The sequence below is a fragment of the Aquarana catesbeiana genome, linkage group LG03 (assembly GCF_042186555.1).
Source record: "Aquarana catesbeiana isolate 2022-GZ linkage group LG03, ASM4218655v1, whole genome shotgun sequence".
Lineage (NCBI taxonomy): Eukaryota > Metazoa > Chordata > Amphibia > Anura > Ranidae > Aquarana > Aquarana catesbeiana.
In genome coordinates this window covers 601,399,010-601,421,412 of record NC_133326.1, presented here as the reverse complement: position 1 = coordinate 601,421,412, position 22,403 = coordinate 601,399,010, and the positions used below count along the sequence as shown (strand labels likewise).

The 22,403-nt window shown below is 45.8% G+C and overlaps 1 protein-coding gene across 1 annotated transcript in view; it reads left to right on the top strand.

The window, feature by feature from the left end:
- The window catches only part of POLM (DNA polymerase mu), a 92,207-nt gene extending 84,824 nt beyond the window's left edge, over positions 1 to 7,383 (top strand). Inside the window, 1 exon segment of the mRNA XM_073622083.1 lies at positions 7,183 to 7,383. Coding sequence (XP_073478184.1) covers positions 7,183 to 7,269 — 87 coding nt within the window. The 3' untranslated portion in view covers positions 7,270 to 7,383.
- Positions 7,384 to 22,403: the final 15,020 nt, after the last annotated feature.

Genomic DNA, 22,403 nt, shown 5'->3' with positions numbered 1-22,403 from the left:
ATCACGATTTTTTTGCTTAGAATAAAAAGATCACGACTCTCTCACGATTCTTGCGACCTAAAATCATTCACACTATACAAAAAAAAATGGGCTAACTTTACTGGTTAGTTTGTTTTTTTTTTTTTAATTCATTAAAGTAATTTTTTCCAAAAAAATTGCATTTGAAAGAACGCTGCGCAGTGTGACATAAAACAACCACCACCATTTTATTCTCTAGGGTGTCTACTACAAAAATATATATGTTTGGGGGGTTCTAAGTAATTTTCTAGCAGAAAAAAAAAATGATTTGAACTTGAAACCAACAAATGTCAGAAAAAGGTTTAGTGTTTAAGTGGTTAAACTATTTTCACTTACACACGAAGTCTATTCCATTCACAAATTGTTACAATATTTATACTTACGTTCAACTGATAAAGAATGTTTTGATTCTTGGCAAACTGCCCAGTTTTTTCCTTCCTTTCTTTTGAGGGCTGTGGCTTCAGAAGAGCAGAGAGAATTCTTTGCATAGGAAGAATCGGGAAACACTTTAGTCAAGATCGCAATAACGATTCTTGGCGATTTAATCGTGCAGCAATACCATGTGGTCTTCTGATCACACACTTGTTAAATTTTACCAGGTGATGTTCAGGCCTCCTTTGATGCCAGTTCCAGGCGTAAAGTGCTACAAGCTGCTCTTGATCTGTTTTGTTTGTGGGCCTATTGGCATTGGTTTGCTGTATTACCCACCCTTCAGTTGGATGTCTTCGCTTTTAAATGATGAATTAACCCACTTAACATACCCTGTACAAATCCGCTCTCAACACTCTCCTCTTTTGACCTTGCTACTACCGAAGAGGTCTCTAAAGTTTTCTCAGAAGCCCGCCTTACCACCTGTCCCCTGGATCCTGTTCCCTCGCATCTACTACGGTCACCCTCTTCTTCTATCTCATGCTCCCTCACTCACATCTTCAATCCCTCCCTATCTACTGGCACCTTCCCCTCCCCTCCCTCCCCTCTAAAACATGCCCTGATCACCCCCATACTTAAAAAGCCCTCATTGGATCCCACCAGCCTGAACAACTTAAGACCCATCTCCTTGCTCCCGTTTGCATCAAAACTTTTAGAACGCTTAGTCTACAACCGTCTTAGCTCCTACCTCACTGACAACAACCTTCTTGACCCCTTACAGTCTGGCTTTCGCTTGCTACACTCCACTGAAACTGCCCTACTAAAACTCACTAATGATCTAACTGCTAAAACCATTGGCCACCACTCCATACTCGTACTACTCGACCTCTCTTCAACCTGGCTCCTCCTCCTGGCTCTCCTCCTTCCTATCACGGTGCTCCTTCAGTGTGACCTATAACTGTTTCCTCCTCTCCACTTCCTCTTTCTGTAGGGGTACCTCCAAAGTTCTGCCCTCGGACCCCTTCTCTTCTCCATTTACACCTCCTCCCTTGGTCTGTTAATAAACTCCCATGGCTTCCAGTACCCCCTCTATGCTGACGACACACAAATCTATCTCTCTACTCACCTCACTCCTTCAGTCTCCTCTCGCATTACTAACTTACTGACATATCAACGTGGATATTGCACCACTTCCTAAAACTCAATCTTTCTAAAACCGAGCTCATAATTTTTCCTCCAGCCCGTGCCCCCCCCCACTTACTTCTCCTTTAAGATCAATAATACAACCATCAGTCCCTCCCCTCATACCAAGGTACTAGGTGTAATCCTAGACTCTGACCTGTCCTTTCAGCCACAAATCCAATCAGTATCCAAATCATCCAGACTTCAACTCTGAAACATCTCCAAAATACGCCCCTTTCTAACCGTTGACACCACTAAGCACCTTATTCAATCCCTTGTTATCTCTCGCCTTGACTATTGCAACTCCCTCCTTATTGGCCTATCTCTCCGCAAGCTATCACCTCTTCAGTCTATCATGAATGCCGCTGCCAGACTCATCCACCTTACCAACTGTTCAGTGTCGACCACTCCTCTCTGCCAGTCCCCCCACTGGCTTCCCATTGCCCAATGAATACAATTCAAAACATGAACAATAACATACAAAGCCAATCACAATTCTGCCCCCGAGCTACATTACCAATCTCTCCAAATATCACCCAACCTGTCCTCTCCACTCCTCCCATGACCTTCTGCTCTCTAGCTTCCTTGTCTCCTCCTTCCATGCTCATCTCTAGGACTTCTCCAGAGCCTCTTCCATCCTCTGGAACTCACTACCCCAATCTGTCCGTTTATCTCCTACTCTGTTCATTTGTTACACCCATATTCAGTGTGTAACGTAGCAAATGTACTGATCCCCCCTCAGTTTGGGCTTTCGAGGCGTCCACATAAAAAAAAATGCTATTTTTTTTTTACCTGCAAATGCATTTTTTATTTATTTTTTTTAAAGGTGAACTTATCCTTTGAGTACAGATCATGTGTCCTGTACTGTACTGTAATTGTATTTTTGACTTACCAGTTACAATTTCTTAAAATACAGAAATACAGTTTAGGGCAAAGGTGTCTCACCTCAGTTCTTATCTCCCTATTTCTTTATCGTACATCATTGGACACAGAGCCTTGAGTAATAACTTAATGGGTATATAGGCACCTTCAGGTGATGGACATTGGTATACCCAATCCAGGAAGTTCACTCCCTATATAACCCCTCCTCCTTCCAGGAGAAATCATTTTTTTCGCCAGCGTCTAAGGTGTTGGTCACAAGTGAAGATGTGCTCTTAGGAGCTCCAGGAGGGATCCATGCTGGATTTTAATAGCCTCCACAGACCATATCCATCCAAAGTGCCACTGAGGCCAAAGTGGATGGTACCTGGGCCTCGTATCCGAAGCACGAGGTTTTGCCTGTAACGCCTCTTTGCAGGGCTGGACCCCGGGACCCAGGACTTTGGTCATGCTACATTACCTAAAAACTTTTCCTGGCGGGGTGCTTTTTACAGGTCCAAGGGTGTGGAACCCCGATAAAAAGGGACCCAGTCCTTGAAGGTTTGCTAAACGCAGCCTGCTGTAATGGGTGAAGGTTGGATTGACTGTTAATTCAGCAAATCCTGCGGCGGGGATAAGGTAAGGGAAGAAACTTAGGAACTAAAGTCCACCTATGTATTCTTCTTTAAGGGAAAAAATGTTGTCATGCTGTAAATCTCCACTAGAGGGAGTCTATGCACATACCTTAATCTGTTGTCTTCACTGTAAGCTCAGTGTCAGTCTGTGTGTGGCCGTAGCAGCTTGCACAGGGGGATTCCTCTCAGGTAAGAGATCTGCCAAATGCTTTTTTTTCAGTCAAAGCACCATGTAAAAAGCTCCTGACTGGGTTCCCTTTTCATGGGGATCGGTTATTTGGGGATGATTTGGACAAATACATCCAGTTTCTAGTGGGAAAAGTACTCTTTTGCCAGTCAAAAGAAAGTAAAAACGCCCTTCATTTAAATGTACTCTTTCCCCTGCGCCAGGGGCTTCCGCCTCTAGGCAGTGGCGATGGCCTCCGCTGTCAGATTCTAGAGGATAACCTCAGGGTCAGACCCAGGCTCAAAAGTCGTCCTGGGGCCGGAAACCTGCAAAGCAAAATCCTAAAGCCTCATCATGAAGAGGCCCCCCCCCCCCCCCCTCACCAGGGTGGGGGGGGGAGAATTCTGCAGTTTTCAGAAGTCTGGCAGGAGGAAATTCAGGACAGATGGGTCATCTCCATGGTAACTCTGGGGTACGAGCTGGAATTTCGGGACTTTCCACCCTCTCGTTTCCTGAGGTCTAACGTTCCTAAAGATCCAGAGAAAAGGCAATTTCTGTTTCGGGCACTAGACCGATTAATGGCTTAGGGGGTGATCATGCAGATCCCCACAGAAGAGCAAGGTTTGGGGTTTTATTCAAACCTCTTCACAGTACCAAAACCGAATGGAGATGTCGGACCCATTCTAGATCTAAAGAATCTAAATCGGTTCCTGAAGATCCACTCCTTTCCATGGAGCCGATCGGGTCAGTAGTTTATATCCTACTAGAAGAACTTCTGACGTCTATCGCCCTCAGGGATGCATATCTGCATGTTCCTATATTTCCCGCTCACCAAAGGTTTCTGCGGTTCGAAGTAGAACAGCAGCATTTCCAGTTTGTAGCCTTGCCCTTCGGGCTAGCTACTGCACCCTGGGTGTTTACAAAAGTCCTGGCCCCACCTCTAGCCAGGTTAAGGGCACAGGGCATAACAGTCTTGGTGTACTTAGATGATCTATTGCTAATAGACCAGTCGTGGCTCGTTTAGAGCAAAACGTACGCATTACAACCAGTTGCCTGGAAAGTTTGGGTTGGATTCTCAACCTAGAGAAATATTCCTTAAAACCGATAAAAAGGCTGGAGCACTTGGTTCTGATCATAGACACAGCCCAGAAAAAGGTGTTCTTGCCTTAGGCAAAGATCAACTCCATAAGAGAGCTGGTGCGGATGGTCAGATCAAAAGGCGATCCCTCCATTCGCCTTTGCATGAGGTTGCTAGGAAAGATAGTAGCATCATTCAAAGGGGTTCCCTATGCCCAATTCCATTCAAGGCTGTTGTAAAATGGTATCCTGTCTACTTGGAACAAAACAATTCAAGCTTTAGACTTGCCAATGCGGCTGTCCCCAAAGGCATCCCAAATTCTCAGTTGGTGGTTTCTAACCCAGAATTTGCTGAAAGGTAAATCCTTCAGACCAGTTATCTGGAAAGTGGTAACGACAGATGCCAGCCTTTCAGGCTGGGGAGCAGTACTAGAAAAGACAACTGTCCAGGGACAGTGGTCAGGCGCCGAAAGAACCTTGCCCATCAATATCACAGAGATTCGGGCAGTGCATCTGACTCTAAAGGCCTGGACCTCCAGGTTAGGGGATTGTCCTGTCAGGATCCAATCCGACAATGCCACAGCTGTGACCTATATCAATCACCAAGGGGGCACCAAGAGTCTCTCAGCGCAGAGAGAGGTGAACCATATTCTAACTTGGGCAGAAAGGAATGTTCCGTGCCTATCAGCAGTCTTCATTCCGGGACTAGAGAATTGGCAGGCGGACTACTTGAGTCGCCAGCAGTTATTCTAGGGGGAATGGTCTCTTCACCCCGACATATTTTGGGCTAGTTGCCAAAGATGGGGGACTCCGGACGTAGAACTTCTAGTGTCCAGATTCAACATGAAGTTAGTCAACTTTGTGTCCAGGACAAGGGATCCACTTGCATGCGGAACAGATGCGTTGGTGACCCCGTGGGATCAGTTCTCACTGATCTATGCATTTCCCCCTATTCAATTGCTGCCTCGACTTCTTTACACGATCAAGCTGGAAAGTAAGCCGGTAATTCTGGTAGCACCAGCATGGCCCAGAAGGTCATGGTATGCAGAAATCATAAAGATGGCAGTGGAGGGTCCATGGTCCCTCCCACTATGGCCAGACCTACTCTCACAGGGGCCAATATTCCATCCTACCTTACGGTCTCTAAATTTAATGGCTTGGCTATTGAAACCCACATTCTGAAGAAATTTCCGGGTCAGTTATCTCTACCCTGATTAATGCAAGGAAGCCAGCTTCCAGAACTATATATTATAGAGTCTGGAGGGCTTATGTTTCCTGGTGTGAATCCAAGGGTTGGCACCCTCGGAGATATATCATAGGCAGAATTCTTGCCTTTCTACAATTAGGGGTAGAGATGAAATTGGCCTTGAGTACTATTAAAGGCAAAGTTTCAGCTTTATCGGTCTTATTTCAAAGACCGCTTGCTACACATTCTTTAGCGCAGGGTTTTATGCAAGGGGTGATGCGGCTTAATCCGCCAAACCTCCTTTGAACCCTTGGGACTTGAAGTTAGTTTTTTCAGTGTTACAAAAACGGTCATTTGAACCGATACAGCATATTCCCTTAGTCCTTCTGACAAGGAAGCTGGTGTTCTTGGTTGCTATATCCTCAGCAAGGAGGGTTTCAGAATTGGCTGCTTTTTCTTGTAAAGAGCCATACTTGATTATTCATGAGGACAGAGTGGTGTTATGCTCTCGTCCAGACTTTTTGCCAAAAGTGGTTTCAGGTTTTCACCTGAACCAAGATATTGTCCTGCCATTGTTTTTTTCCAAAACCATGTTCCAGGGAAGAGCAGTCACTACATTGTCTTGATGTGGTGAGAGCAGTGAAAATCTATTTAAAGACAACTGCTCAGATTCGGAAGACTGATTTCTTATTTATTCTGCCAGAGGGTCCTAAGAAAGGACAGGCAGCGTCGAAATCCACTGTCGCTAAGTGGATTCGGCAGGTTATAATTCAGACTTATAATTTAAGGGGGAAGATTCCCCCTTTCCAAGTCAAAGTGCACTCTACCAGGTTGGTTAGTGCTTCTTGGGCAGTGCGTCACCAGGCCTCCATGGCTCAGATCTGTAAGGCCGCAACTTTATCTTCAGTACATACATTCACAAAATTTTATCAGGTGGATGTAAGGAGGTATGAGAATATTGCCTTCGGGCGCAATGTGCTGCAGGCAGCAGTATAGGCCCTCAAGTCTGGGGGTACCCTGCAGTTTGTGTCTCCCTTCCCGTCAAATAGCATTGCTATGGGACATCCCATTAAGTTACTACTTAAGGCTCTGTGTCCCATGATGTACGATAAAGAAAATAGGATTTTTATAACCGCTTGCCTATAAAATACTTTTCTTGGAGTACATCATGGGATACAGTGGTCCCTTGTTTAAGTAGATTGCTTTGCTACAAAAACTGATGTGCTCCTGAAATTATATAGGATTATATAGGGAGTGAACGTCCTGGCTCGGGTATACCAGTGTCCATCACCTGAAGGTGTCTATATACCCATTAAGCTATTACTTAAGGCTCTGTTTCTCATGATGTACTCCAAGAAAAGGATTTTACAGGTAAGCTGTTATAAAAATCCTATTTTTTTTTCCTAAAAAACTGAGGCTAGCTGGGAGTGGGAGAGGTTATATGTGGGCTGTCAGATGCATTTTTTTTAATTGCTAATTGCTTTACGATAGCTATCCTATGTCCCTTTCTGGTAAGTCAGCAATCTTATTATAAGTGTTTACTTACAAATTCACCTTTGTGGTTTTTAAACAATTGGAAGCTGAAAATTGGGCATCCCAGAAAATGTTATAAGTTTTTCTTTTACAATTATAATATGGGCTGCAACACAAAAATATGCCCTAACGCTTTTTTTTTTCTTTTATCTTTCCAGAAGTGTTCCTTCTCAGCAACATCAGAGGAAGATATCTTTGCACATTTGGGTTTGGAGTATGTGCCCCCCTCAGACAGAAATGCCTGATGATCATTCTTTGGTTCGTGTCTGTGATTATTTTACTGAGGATATGTAAAGGTATTCTATTTTTGTAAATGCAAAGCTCAATTGTTCTATATAAAGTTTTTAATGATTTTAGTAGTTCTGTGGTGGTGATAGAATAATTTTTAAGTAAAAAGTTCACTTTTTTTTTTTTTTTCTCCTTTTACTCCCTTTGGCGCTGACTATTTTTTTTAATTCTTTGCACACTCACTGACCAGTAAGACCAGAACCTGGTGAAGATATGCATAGTACAGTTCTTGGAGTTTAGGGGTGTTCAAAAAGCTGGTCTGATTAGCCAGGCATACATGGATGTTTGAATAACTTTACTGTGATCTCAGTTACAATTTAAAAAAATCCTGTAATAATTTAATAAGTGAATATGGGGCTGCCATTGCTGACCACTCTTTCTGAAAATTCATGTAGCCTGGACATCATGCTTATGTGATGACTAAGGCACAGACTTGAAACAAACCTGGAAATCTGATCTGTGTACTTGTTCCAGGTCAGTGACTCAAAATGCATTAAAAGAGGGGAACTGTTATTTCTGGAAGTAAGTTGGCAATGGCATTCTGCATATTTCTTTCAGTGCTGGTTTCCTTTATGCCTGCCCAAATAACTGAAGCAAGTCTGGTTACATCCCAGGTTTAGGTCAGACAATTCATTTCTTCATGCAAGTAGATTCTGCTGTTCAGTATCCTAGGACAACCCATTGTACAATTATTATGTATGTATTGAATCTTATGAAACATAATAGACAATTATACGGTGGCACTCACAAAGGTGAAATATTTCAGGTCCCTTGAAATTCACTTGTGGTAGGGCAATAGCAGTGAAAGGTCAAGCTAGAAAACTCCAACATGTCTTGTACATGGTGTACCTAATATTGGGATTAAAGGGAAACTTACAAAACAAAGACTAAAGCCATTACAGTAACTTTTTAATTTCCATGATTGAAGCGGAGTTCAGCCCCCCCCCCCCAAACAATATAAAAGTCAGAAGCTACACATATTGTAGCTGCTAACTTTTAATATAAAGACACTTACATGTTCTGGAGTCCAGCGATGTTGGCACCGCAGCTGATGATTCCATCAGGTGTTGGGTGCTGCTGCTGCCGCCAGTGCGCATGCATAAAGCACGCTGCTCTCTTACTGGCCCGGCAGCAGGGGAAGGAGGAGGGGGCCGGACTTCTGACGTACCTCGCTGCAGCGAGGTCCGACGGAAGTGGGGACAGGGTACCTGTCAAAAACAGGTCCCCGCTCCCCCCTCCCCCCTCCCCCCTGAAAGATGCCAAATGTGGCACTGGAGGGAGGGGAGGAATAGAATAAGCGGAAGTTTCACTTTTGGGTGGAACTCCGCTTTAAGTGACAAGTAAAACATTTGAAAGGTTTCTTGTCTTTCACTGCTGTTGCATTGTGTGTGTATATATATATGTGTGTGTGTGTGTGTGTGTGTGTGTGTGTGTGTGTGTATATATATATATATATATATATATATATATATATATATATATATATATATATATATATATATATATATATAATATTCGTGTTGCACCGATTACCTTTTGCGGTGCGATTTGAGCCCATATAAAATTTCTGTCTGAATCACATCCCTCTGCTCCTGTGTGAACCCAGGCTGGTCATAGTGACTTCAGCCTGGGTTCAGACAGGAGCAGTGTGGGAAACCACATGCAATTCAGACAGGCATCGCACAGCATTCCTGTCCAAATCGCATGCGATTCAAGCCCATTCATTTTGTATGAGCTCAAATCGCACCACAAAGGTATCGGTACTCTTTATCAGCGAGTACTTGGCTGAAAGTATTGGTACTCGTACTCGACGGTAAAAAAAGTTATCGGTGCAACCCCAATATATGCTGTATGCATCAGGCCAGTCAGGATATTGCCCCAGTTTTACTTCTGAGGGCCCCCACCCCCAGCTCTGCTACTGCAGAAGAAGTGGCTTAGTGTCACAGATGCACCCAATCCTGCACCCTGGTAAAAATCACACCCTTTTACTGAAAATTTGAGAATATTAAATACCATTTATATTGGGTTGTTTAGATCCCTCTGTTTTGTATTTTTTTATTTTACTGGACTTCCATTTCCCGAGTAAGAGCAGTGCCATGTATATTGTGATCACATGTACTGCACTGAGACCACGACTCCCATGACTCATTATGCCATTGATTCTACTGACCTCATTCATGCCAGTTCCTCCTACAAGTGTACCAAAGGGTGTTTTATTGTGCTTTTACGTGCCAACATAACCAATAAAATGCCCATTGATTAACCTGTGGGAGGAACCAGCATATATGATGTCAGGGATACGTGCACAGCAGAATTGCACTCATGTAGTTCATCTCAGGAAGTGACTTGAGGGTGGCTGTGATTCTTTATACAATGGGGAGATTTAGAGCAAAAATGGCCATCCTGCTACAGGAAGTTAAAGTGGAGAGAATCTGAGACTCTTTAATAAGGGGGCCTCCAGATCCCGGCCCCCCCACCCTATATGAATGAGTATGGGGTACGTCGTACCCCTACCCATTCACCTAGGGAAAAAAGTGTCAATAAAAAAACACACTACACAGGTTTTTAAAGTAATTTATTAGGCAGCTCTGGGGGTCTTCTACCGACTTCGGGGGTCTCTCCGGCCTCTTCTCCTGGTGTCCAGTTCTTCTGCCGGTCTCCTCCGCTATCTTCTGCTCTTTTGCCGCTCTCTTGCTAGCGGTGGCCCGGTCTTCTTCGTCGTCTTCTTTCCTCTTCTCTTCTTCCGATGTTGGCACGACGCTCTCTCCCACTGTAATGCTGTGTGAGCGCCTCGCAATGACTTATATAGGCATGGGGGTGATGTCATCCGGTGACCCCGTCCCCTTATGACGTCACAGTCCCAGCATGCCCCGGGACTGTGACGTCATAAGGGGGCGGGGTCACAGGAGAAGAGGCCAGACAAGAGAGCAGCAAAAGAGCAGAAGATGGCGGAGGAGCCCGGGAGAAGAACCGGACACCGGGAGAAGAGGCCAGAGAGAGCGGAGAAGAACTGGACATCGGGAGAAGAGGCTGGAGAGACCCCCAAAGTCGGAAGAAGACCCCGGAGCTGCCTAATTACTTTAGAAACCTGTGTAGTGTGTTTTTTTTTTTTTTTTTCTTTTTTAATTGACACTTTTTTCCCCTAGGAGAATGGGTAGGGGTACGATGTACCACATATTCACATAGAGTGGGGGGCCGGGATCTGAGGGCCCCCTTATTAAAGGGGGCTCCCGGATTCCGATAAGCCCCCTGCCCGCAGACCCCGACAATGGCCAGGCTTGTCAGGAAGAGGCCCTTGTCCTCATCAACATGGGGACAAGGTGCTTTGGGGTGGGGGGGCGCAGGGTGCGCCCTTCCCCCAAAGCACCCACCCCCCATGTTGAGGGCATGCGGCCTGGTACGGTTCAGGAGGGGGGGGGGGGGCGCTCGCTTGTCCCCACCCCCTTTCCTGACCGGCCGGGCTGCGTCCTCTGATAAGGGTCTGGTAAGTATTTGGGGGGGACCCCCACGCCGTTTTTTCGGCGTATGGGGTTCCCCTTAAAATCCATACCAGACCTATGGGCCTGGTATGCTCCCAGAGGGGAATTCCCTCTCGCGCTTGCTGCAATAGGAAAATGTGTTTTTCCTATTGCAGCCGCAGCCAGCGCGAGATGTACAGTACCCTGTCGCCGAGAACCAGCGCGATGGGATCGCGCTGGAAACATTCTCACGGCTGCGTACTGTACATTGTACCAAAGTCCGATGGTTTTGTGTACACATGATCGGACTTTGCTCCATCTGACTTTTGTTGCCGGAAAGTTTGTGCGTTCGCACAGCCAAAAAAAGTCAGATGAAAACGGAAAAAGTTTGTTGGATGGAGCGTACACACGGTCGGATGTTGCTCCAAAACAGCTAATTTGCATGTTTATTGTCAAAAAGTCCTATCGTATGTACGGGCCTTTAGACCGATTTTTGTCACAAAAACTGATCATGATGGTCCCCATGGAAGAGCAGGGGTTGGGTTTTTGTTCAAACCTTTTTATGGTGTCAAAACCAAATGGAGATGTCAGGCCCATTCTAGATCTGAAAGATCTAAACCGGTTCCTGAAATTTCGCACTTTTCGCATGGAATCAATCCGTTCAGTAGTCTCTGTCCTACGAGGAGGAGAACTTCTGGCATCAATTGACATCAAGCATGTATACCTGCATGTACCTATTTTCCCTGCTCACCAGAAATATCTGCGTTTCGAAGTAGAAAAACTTAATTTTTAGTTTGTAGCTTTGCCTTTCGATCTAGCTACTGCACCTCGGGTGTTTAACAAAACTTCTGGCCCTTCCTCTGGCCAGATTAAGGACTCAAGGTATAACGATAATAGCATACCTAGACGACCTGCTCTTGATAGACCGGTCGGTAGCCCACCTGGACCAAAGCCACAGTCCACTACCTGGAATACCTAGGTTGGGTCCTCAACCTAGAGAAATCTTTTTTAAAACCAGTAAGAAGATTAGAGTACTTGGGTCTGATTATAGATACAGCCCAGAAGAGAGGGTGTTCTTACCCCAGGCAAAAATCAGCACCATAAAGGAGCTGGTTCAGGTGGTCAGGGTAGAGAAGGGTCTTTCTATCCGCCTTTGTATGAGGTTGTTGGGGAAGATGGTGGCTTCATTCGAAGCAGTACCCTATGCTCAGTTTCATTCGAGACTGCTGCAAAACAGTATCCTGTCGGCTTGAAACAAGAAGATCCAAGCACTAGATTTTCCAATGTGTTTGTCGCCAAAAGTGTGTCGGAGCCTCAGTTGGTGGAGGATACCCAAGAATCTGCAGAAGGGGAAATCTTTCTTACCAGTTACCTGGAAGGTGGTAACAATAGATGCCAGCCTTTCAGGTTGGGGAGCAGTCCTGGAAGAGACGTTGGTCCAAGGGACATGGTCCAGAACCGAAGGACTATGCCCATCAACGTCTTAGAGATTAGGGCAGCGTACCTAGCCCTAAGGGCCTGGACATTCAGGTTGTGGTATTCTCCTGTCAGGATTCAATCCGACAATGCCATGGCAGTGGCTTATATCAGTCACCGGGGGGCACCAGAAGTCAGGCAGCCCAGGGAGAGGTAAAGCAGATCCTAAGCTGGGCAGAAAAGCATGTGCCATACATATTAGCAATCTTCATTCCAGGAGTAGAGAACTGGCAGGCGGACTACTTAGACGCCAGCAGTTGTTCCCGAGGGAACGATCCCTTCACCACGACATCTTCCTGACTACTGTATATGCCAAAGATGGGGGATCCCGGATGTAGATCTGTTTGCGTCCAGGTTTAACAACAAAGTCGACGACTTTGTGTCATGAACAAAGGATCCACTGCATGCGGAACAGATGCATTGGTGACCCCATGGGGTCAGTTCTCACTGATTTATGCATTCCCTCCTATTCTGCTGCTACGTTGACTTCTTCGCAGGATCAAGCGGGCAAAGAAGTCAATAATTCTTGTGGCCCAGAAGATCTTGGTATGCAGAATTGGTAAAGATGGTGGTAGGGGCCCCATGGACCCTAATACCACGTCCAGACCTGCTATCGCAGGGACAGTGTTCCATCCTACTTTACAAACGCTAAATTTAACGGTTTGGCTGTTGAAACCCACATTCTGAAGAATCGTGGGCTTTCAGGCTAAGTGATATCTACTTTGATTAATGCAAGGAAGCCAGCTTCCAGAGTCATTTATTATAGAGTCTGGAAGGCATATGTTTCCTGGTGTGAATCCAGGGGTTGGCATCCTAGAAAGTATGTCATAGGTAGAATCCTTGCCTTTCTGCAGATGTGGTTAGAGATGAAACTGGCCTTGAGTACTATCAAGGATCAAGTCTCGGCCTTATCTATATTGTTTCAACATCCGCTTGCTTCTCATTCTTTGGTCCGAAGCTTTATACAGGGGGTAATGCGGCTTAATCCACCGGTTAGAGCACCCCTGAACCCTTGGGACTTGAATTTAGTTCTATCGGCGTTACAGAAACAGACTTTTGAGACGATACGACATATTCCTTTAGCCCTTTTGACAAGGAAGCTAGTTTTTATGGTAGCCATTTCTTCTGCAAGAAGGGTATCTGAGTTGGTGGTTCGTTCTTGTAAAGAGCCATATTTAATCATTTACAAGAATAGAGTAGTATTGTGTCCTCATCCTAGCTTTCTGCCAAAGGTGGTTTCAGGTTTTCACCTAAACCAGGATATTTTTTTACCTTCATTTTTTTCCAGAACCCTGTTCTAAGGAAGAAAAACCACTACATTCTTTGGATGTAGTGAGAACAGTCAAAATCTATTGAAGGCGACTGCTCAGGTTCACAAAACAGATGTTTTGTTTGTGTTGCCTGAAGGTCCTAGGAAAGGACAGGCAGCATCCAAATCCACTATTGCCAATTGGATTCGGCAAGTAATTATTCAATCTTATGGTTTGAAGAGGAAAGTTCCACCTTTTCAAATCAAAGCGCACTCCACCAAGGCTGTTAGTGCTTCGTGGGCAGTGCATCACCAAGCCTCCATGGCTCAAATCTGCAAGGCCGCAATTTGGTCTTCAGTCCATACATTCACCAGATTCTATCAGGTGGATGTAAGAAGGCATGAGGATATCGCCTTTGGGCGCAGTGTACTGCAGGCAGCAGTATAGGTCCTCAGGTCTGATTGCACCCTACTTTTGTTTGTGTCCCCTCCCCTCAGGTGGCATTGCTCTGGGACATCCCATACAGTAATTACTGTGGCTCTGTGTCCCGTGATTTACGATAAAGAAAATAGGATTTTTATAACAGCTTACCTGTAAAATCCTTTTCTTGGAGTACATCACAGGACACAGTGGTCCCTCCCCCCTTTGGTTACACGTGTATTGCTTTGCTACAGAACTGAGGTACTCCCAGTAAGGGGAGGGGTTATATGTGAAATTAAACTTCCTGTCTAGGGTGTGCCAGTGTCCATCACTTGAAGGTGCCATATAACCCATACAGTAATTACTGTGGCTCTGTGTCCCGTGATGTACTCCCAAGAAAAGGATTTTACAGGTAAGCTGTTATAAAAAATAGGATTTTTTAAAACAGCTTACCTGTAAAATCCTTTTCTTTCGAAGGACATCACGGGACACAGAGCCACAGTAATTACTGATGGGTTATATAGGTATCACTGGTGATTGGACACTGGCACACCCTATCAGGAAGTTCAACCCCCTATATAATCCCTCCCCCTTGCAGGGATACCTCAGTTTTGTAGCCAAGCAATATAGTGTATTAGAAGGGGGCGGGACCTCTGTGTCCCGTGATGTCTTTCGAAAGAAAAGGATTTTACAGGTAAGCTGTTTTAAAAAATCCTATTTTCTTTCTCGAACATCACGGGACACAGAGCCACAGTAATTACTGATGGGATGTCCCAGAGCAATGCTACCTGAGGGGGGGGGAACCACGACCAAGTAGGGTGCAATCAGACCTGAGGACCCTGTACCGCTGCCTGCAGCACACTACGCCCAAAGGCGATATCCTCATGCCTTCTCACATCCACCTGATAGAATCTGGTGAATGTATGAACTGAAGACCAGGTTGCGGCCTTGCAGATTTGAGCCATAGAGGCCCGGTGATGCACTGCCCAAGAAGCACCAATAGCCCTTGTGGAATGTGCCCTGATCTGAAACGGAGGAATCTTCTGTTTCAAACCGTAAGCTTGAATGATCAACTGTCGAATCCATTTAGAAATGGTAGCTTTTGACGCTGTCTGTCCTCTATTGGGACCCTCTGGCAGCACAAACAAAACATCCGTCTTGCGGATCTGAGTAGTTGCCCCTAGATAGGCCTTAACTGCTCTTACTACATCCAACGAATGTAGAGATCTCTCTTCCGGAGAACAGGGATCTGGAAAAAAGGAAGGTAGAACAATGTCTTGGTTTCAATGAAAATCAGAAACCACCTTCGGTAAAAAACTAGGATGAGGGCATAGTACCACTCTATCCTTGTGTATAATCAAATAAGGCTCCTTACAGGAAAGAGCTGCTAATTCTGATACTCTTCTAGCAGAAGAGATGGCCATCAGAAAAATTAATTTCCTTGTCAACAAGACCAAAGGAATCTGACTTATTGGTTCAAAAGGCTGTTTCTGTAACACAGCCAGGACCAAATTCAAGTCCCAGGGGTTTAGGGGTGCTTTAACCGGAGGATTAAGACGCATCACCCCCCTGCTTAAAGTTTCGGACCAAAGAATGCGAAGCAAGTGGCCGCTGAAATAATACTGATAAAGCGGAAACCTGGCCCTTGATGGTACTCAAGGCCAGCTTCATCTCTAATCCCATCTGTAGAAAATCAAGGATTCTACCTATGACATATTTCCTGGGATGCCAACCTCTGGATTCACACCAGGTTATATAAGCCTTCCAGACTCTATGATAAATCATCCTGGAAGCTGGCTTCCTTGCATTAATCAAGGTAGATATCACAGGACCTGAGAGCCCACGACTCTTCAGAACGTGGGTCTCAATAGCCAAACCGTCAAATTTAGCGTTTGTAAGGCAGGATGGAACACTGGACCTTGAGATAACAGGTCTGGGCGTACCGGTAGGGTCCACGGGGAACCCACCGTCATCCTTACTATTTCTGCATACCAAGTCCTTCTGGGCCAAGCGGGGGCCACCAGAAGTACTGACTTCCTTTCCTGCCTGATCCTGCGAAGGAGTCGTGGTAGTAGCAGAATAGGCGGGAATGCGTAAATCAGTGAGAACCGATGCCACGGAATCACCAACGCATCCGTCCCGCATGCAAGAGGATCTTTTGTCCTTGCCACAAATCTGTCTATCTTTTTGTCAAATCGGGATGCAAAGAGATCTACATCTGGAACCCCCCATCTTTGGCATATGGCCCAAAAGACGTCGGGATGCAGAGACCATTCCCCTGGAAGTAACTGCTGGCGACTTAGATAGTCCGCCTGCCAATTTTCTATTCCCGGGATGAAAACTGCCGATATGCATGGCACATGCATCTCTGCCCAGACTAAGATCTGGTTCACCTCTTTTTGAGCAGCTCGGCTCCGGGTGCCTCCCTGATGATTGACATAAGCCACTGCTGTGGCATTGTCGGACTGGATCCTGACCGGACAACCCTGTAGCCTGATAGTCCAGGCTTTTAGAGCTAGATGGATCTCCAGAATGTTGATGGGTAAGGTCCTCTCTGTTTTGGACCATACCCCTTGGACCGCAGCCTGTTCCAGAACTGCTCCCCAACCTGACAGACTGGCATCTGTTGTTACCACCGTCCAGGTAACCGGTAGAAAGGATTTCCCCTTCTGCAGGTTTTCGGGTATGAGCCACCAATTGAGGCTCTGACGCACCGCATGCGACAGGTGCATCGGAAAGTCTAATGCCTGACCCTTCTTGTGCCAGGTCGACAGAATACTGTGTTGCAGCATTCTTGAGTGAAACTGAGCATAGGGAACTGCTTCGAATGAAGACACCATCTTCCCTAGTAGCCTCATACAAAGGCGGACTGAGGGACCCTTCTTGGTCCTTACTGTCAGAATCAGCTCTCTCAAAGCAGTGATCTTTGCCTGGGGTAGAAATATCTTCTCCTGGCTTGTATCTATAATCAGACCTAAATACTCCAGTCTTCTTACTGGTTTTAGGAAAGATTTTTCTAAGTTGAGGATCCAACCCAGGTGTTCTAGATACCTGACCGTGGTCCTCAAGTTTCCCTTCAAAGAGGCTACCGACCGGTCTATCAAGAGCAGGTCGTCTAGGTATGCTATGACAGCTATACCCTGAGCCCTTAATCTGGCCAGAGGAGGAGCCAAGATCCTTGTGAACACTTGAGGTGCAGTGGCTATCCCGAAAGGCAGAGCCACAAACTGGAAATGGCGCCCTCCTACCTCGAAGCGCAGAAACTTCTGATGAGCAGGAAAAATGGGCACATGCAGATATGCATCTCTGATGTCTATTGATGCCAGAAATTCTCCTCCCTGCAGGGTGGGAACTACTGTTCGAATTGATTCCATGCGGAAGGATTGAATCCTTAGGAATCGGTTCAGATCCTTTAAGTCCAGAATGGGCCTGACATCCCCATTTGGCTTTTGGACCGTAAAAAGGTTGGAATAGAAGCCCAATCCCTGGTCCTTTGCGGGAACTATCATAATGACCTCCTGCGACAAAAGTCGCTCTAACGCTAGAAGGAGCGACTGCTTCTTCTCTGGGAACATTTGATCTGAGGAACCGAGGAGAGGGGAATTCCTGAAACTCCAGCTTGTACCCTAAGGTTACCGTGGAGATTACCCATCTGTCCTGGAAGTCCTCCTGCCAGAGCTCTGAGAACTGTCGCAGTCTTCCCCCCACTTGAGTGAGCGGGGGCGCCCCCTCATGCAGAGGTCTTAGTGTTTTGCCTAGTAGGCTTCTTTCCCCAGGACTTCTTTTGTCCCTGGGGTTGACTCTTGTCTCTGGACCCCGATGGAGGCGGCCGTCGAGACTGCCTGGAGGCTGAAGCCCCCGGCGCTGGGGAAAGAGTCCGTTTGAAAGAGGGACGCTTACTCTTCTTCTTGACAGGTAAGAGAGTGCTTTTCCCACAAGAGATTCTCTTGATATAGTTATCCAAGTCCTCTCCAAACAACCTTGCACCACGAAATGGAAACCCAGCCAGTAGCTTCTTACATGGTGCTTCGGCTGACCAATTTTTCAACCATAGGATTCTACGTATATGCACCAACCCCAGTGAAAGACGGGAGGTTTGCACAATAGAATCTCTAATGGCGTCAACCACAAAGCATAAGGCCGCTGGAAGGTTAGCAAACCCCTGGGCCTGCTGTTCAGGTAATATTTTGATGACCTGCTCAACATGGTCTCTTAAGTATTGACAGACTCCAATCGCTGCTACTGCAGGTTGGGCCACTGATCCTGCTAAGGAGAAAACATCCTTCAATAGGGATTCCATCCTTTTATCTACAGGATCCCTGAGCATCTGAGCATTGTCTACAGGACAAGTCAGGCTATTATTTACGGAGGAAATGGCGGCATCAATAGCCGGTATTCCCCACATTTTAATAAACTTTTCTTCCATCGGATAAAGTGTTGAAAACTTTCTCGGCGGAAAAAAACGTTTGTCTGGGTGATCCCACTCAGAATAAATAAGCTTTTCAAGTAAAGTATGAACTGGAAAAGCATGTGCTGCTTGGAAAGGTTTCAGTGACCCCAAAGCAGAAGAGGATTCTTTAGCAGTTTCAGGTATGGGCAACTTAAATGTGGAGCGGACCTAATCCAGTGAGGATCTGCACTAAGACTTTCTCCTCTTGGGAAGTCGCAGAGGGTCCCTCTCCACCTGAATCCTCCGAAGAGGAATCATCCATCCCATCCCGATCCTCTGAAAGGGATTCATCTCCTTTATCCCAGAGCTCCTCTGTCTGAGGGTCCTGGGGAACAGAGGAAAGCCTAGTGCGTTTTCTTCCACTGAGTGAAGACGTAATCACGGCCATTAATCTTTCCTCTAGACCATTAATGGTTGAGGAAAAAACCTCTTGTGTAATATATACAGGGGCTGAAGTGCCAGAAGCAGGTGTAGCCCCTGACCCCGATGGCTCTCCCTGGCTAGCCGTCCCTGGCCCATCTTTAGGGGGGGAGGATGCTGCCGACAGGGGGCCCTCAGAACCTGAACGAGATCCCCTAGTGTCTCTGGTTCCTGGGGTGCTTGAACCTCTTCTACCCATAGTGCAAAGCAACAAGGTGTGAGGTATACAAATGAACACTGCCCGCTGAGCGATGTAGTCTGGCTAAAAGCCTTGCTACCCAATGCTCAGTCTGGTGTTACTTCAGTAAATGCTGCCTAGGAGAATGCCTGTGTCCCACCTCACATGCGACCGTCAGCTCTGTGTCTCTCAGAAGGCTGAGTGCACCTGTACAGAGTGCCTTTAATAGCCTGCAGCTGGCCTGAGTGGGAGTCTAAGCACTCTGTGCTGACGTCCCGCCCCCTCCTCTACCGCCCCCCCCCCCCTCGAGTTTTGAAAAAAACGAGCGCTTCCTGTGCTGCCGACTCTCCTGTCATGCTTCCGGAGAAAGGCTGGGGATGGGGGGGGGGAGGGAGGGAGGCTGGTAACAAGATCTGCCTGAACGGCTATCTTGAGAGATGGTGGCCATAGGCCGCAGAGCCCGGGTGGTATAACCACTTTCTAGACCCCTGTGGCCCCTCTCTAGCCTGGGGGGGAACATTCAAACATGAGAAATTCCCCTTTCCACCTTACCTGTTTGCCTCCAGCCTGCTTGAGACGCTGGGACATAAACAGCGATTACAACACCTGAGACAGAGTCAGCATGTGTAGGTTTGCGCTCTTGGCAGCCCCCGGTGGTCACAATAGGCATAGCATGCATTTACCTTAAAGGAGAAAAGCCACTAGAACTCAAAAATTCTGTGGAATCTCCTCTTACCTTATCCAGCCGCAGGGTGCTGTTTACACAGACCCAATCTTCACCTCTCACGGTGGGCTCCGTTTGAAAAAACCGTCAGAGACTGGGGCCCCCATCAGTAGGGGGATCCAACAGTTCTGGGACCGTAAAGCACCTCGCCAGAAATTAGGAAGTTTAAAGCCATTTTCTGATCTGCGGGGTCCAGCTCTCTAAAAAGAGAAGCATTACGGGTAAAACCTCGTTTCTTCGGACACGAGGCCCGGGTACCATTCAATTCGGCCATGAAAAGACACTTTGAATGGATCCGGTTCGCCTGGCTTGCCCCAGTATAGGATCTTAGGATATTCCCTTTGGAGCTCAGCACAGGACATCTTTACACGTCCATCACCTAAGACACTGGCGTAAAAACTGAGGTATCCCTGCAAGGGGGAGGGATTATATAGGGGGTTGAACTTCCTGATAGGGTGTGCCAGTGTCCAATCACCAGTGATACCTATATAACCCATCAGTAATTACTGTGGCTCTGTGTCCCGTGATGTTCGAGAAAGAAATCCTATTATTTGTTGCCTTTCGGGTCTGGAAGGATCCTTCATGTTCATGGACTGCAATAATGTGAATATTTTTTATGGCAGTGTTTTCTCTATATATTGGTAATAACCAACACCAGGTAGTCACTGGGTCTGCCGAAGCACAATAGTTTTTGTATTTTTAGTTTTATTTCACAATAACCTGCAAGAAACCCATAAAATGTTTTGCGTGCCTAGAAGCTGGATTCATCTACATTGGATTTGACTTCTGTCATCTTGGTTAGTAAAGCTAGCTACACACTATTACAGTTTCAGTTCTAACCGTAAGTAGCTGGACAAAAGTCAATTACTTTCAGCTGAACAGTGCCTGTAGGCAACCAGCTGCAGGCACTGTTCGGGTATTCTGACAGCTGGCATTTGTGGTTGTCAGAATTCAGTAGCCCGGCAGGGGAGATTGCTTTATCCTTACAAAATGGTGTGGACGAATTAATCTATTACTGTATGGCCAGCCTTAACCCCTTCACGCCTAAGGGTAAAACAAATCTTAATGCCCAAACCCAATTTTGCAACTTTGACATGTGTTAGTAAAACTGTACACATCATCACAACCACTTGTGTGCATCCAGGTGGATTATACCTTGTTTTTTTTCAGGACAAATTGGGCTTTCATTTGGTGGTAAATAAATGGTAATGGATATTTCCTGTTTTTTGGCCCAAAATAGTAAAAAAAAAAAAACACATTTGTTTTTAAGTTTAGCTGTATATTTCTTGCTACTACCATAACCTACCATCAAAGGACAACCCAAAATAAATTCTCCTCCTGACGAACGCAGCAATACCACATATGTGTATGTTAGTTGTTGTTTGTACCCGTAGCACAGCCCAGAAACAATAGTGCGCATTTTGCTTATTTTATTTTTTTTCAGATTCTGTCGAGTAGTTCTTCCATGAGGAAAGTTCAGTACTGGTTCTAATATAGATCTGTGAAGGCTCTGGTTTCTGAGTCTAAGTTGTATCCTGTGATGAGCCCTGATAACGGGGGAGTGTTGTCGCATTGGCTGTTTTTATATGACTTTATTAACAATTTAAATTATTATGCGCACTCTTATGCGATTTTGATTTGGTGCATTTTTATGTGTTTTAATGGTTCAAGCTACTGTTAGGTGCCCATCAAGAAAAGCCTTGCCGTGTGGAAGCTGCCTTGCTAGAGCTAGATTTCCTTCATCTGACTTAACTTCCAAGTCTAAAAGTTGCCAGCACCTTTTTAAGTATGTCATTCTGCTGTAAACTTGTCAAATCAGCAAAACACTGTATTCTCTAAAGACTGGGTCTCGGAAAATATATGTCAGTTGCATAATTCGCATGAAGTCAAAATAGCCCATACATGGAGGAAAATGAATGCCCTACAATGCAGTGTTGTAATGCTGCCAGATCCAGGAATGGGTAGTATGTTCATTATTTGCCAGCCACACATAACAAATCTGCTGGTTTATATGTATATTCTTCTAACCGGTCTACATGGTGTAAAAGGAGTGGACAGTAGAACTATTCCTGCCTAGGTCTGTCTTCACTAGTCATGTACAGTCATTTCCTACAGCTTCTGCAATAAAGTTAAAATCTTTACTCAAGTGAGGTTTGCCTTGAATTCATCCTGAAAAATAGCAGTGATTGTGCCTAGGCACTGAAGCTTCTGTGGTCTCATAGCGGGATATCTGTAGTGTGAGATTGTCATACACAGCCATTCTCGCCCAGGGTTGCTAGTAGTTCCTTGAGCTGTGGAAAATTGACTTCCCATTTGATAGGGTCTGCATAGTTCCAGGACCCATGCCACTTGATAACATCAGATTCATGACACCAGTGTTCTTTTTTAGCTACCTGTAAGGGTGACATTCTGACTACAATGTAAGGAGGGCATCTTCCCATTGACAAATTCATATTAGAGGGGGTTCCCTGAGACCTGAAAATTGCCAGTTACGAAGGTAAAAAGGTTGAGAGGGGCTGATCAAAGGCATATCCTGCCCTTGCTTGGTCTATGACTGTTAGTCTTACAAACTTTGGCGCTGTCAGAAGAAGCTGCACTTGAAGGACCTGCAGTGCAACATCTCTTTTCTTCATGCATTCTGTGTATTTCTCCTTTCCACCTCTCTTGCTGCTTCTTAACTATAGAACAACCAGTCATGAGATAATCAGACATCAG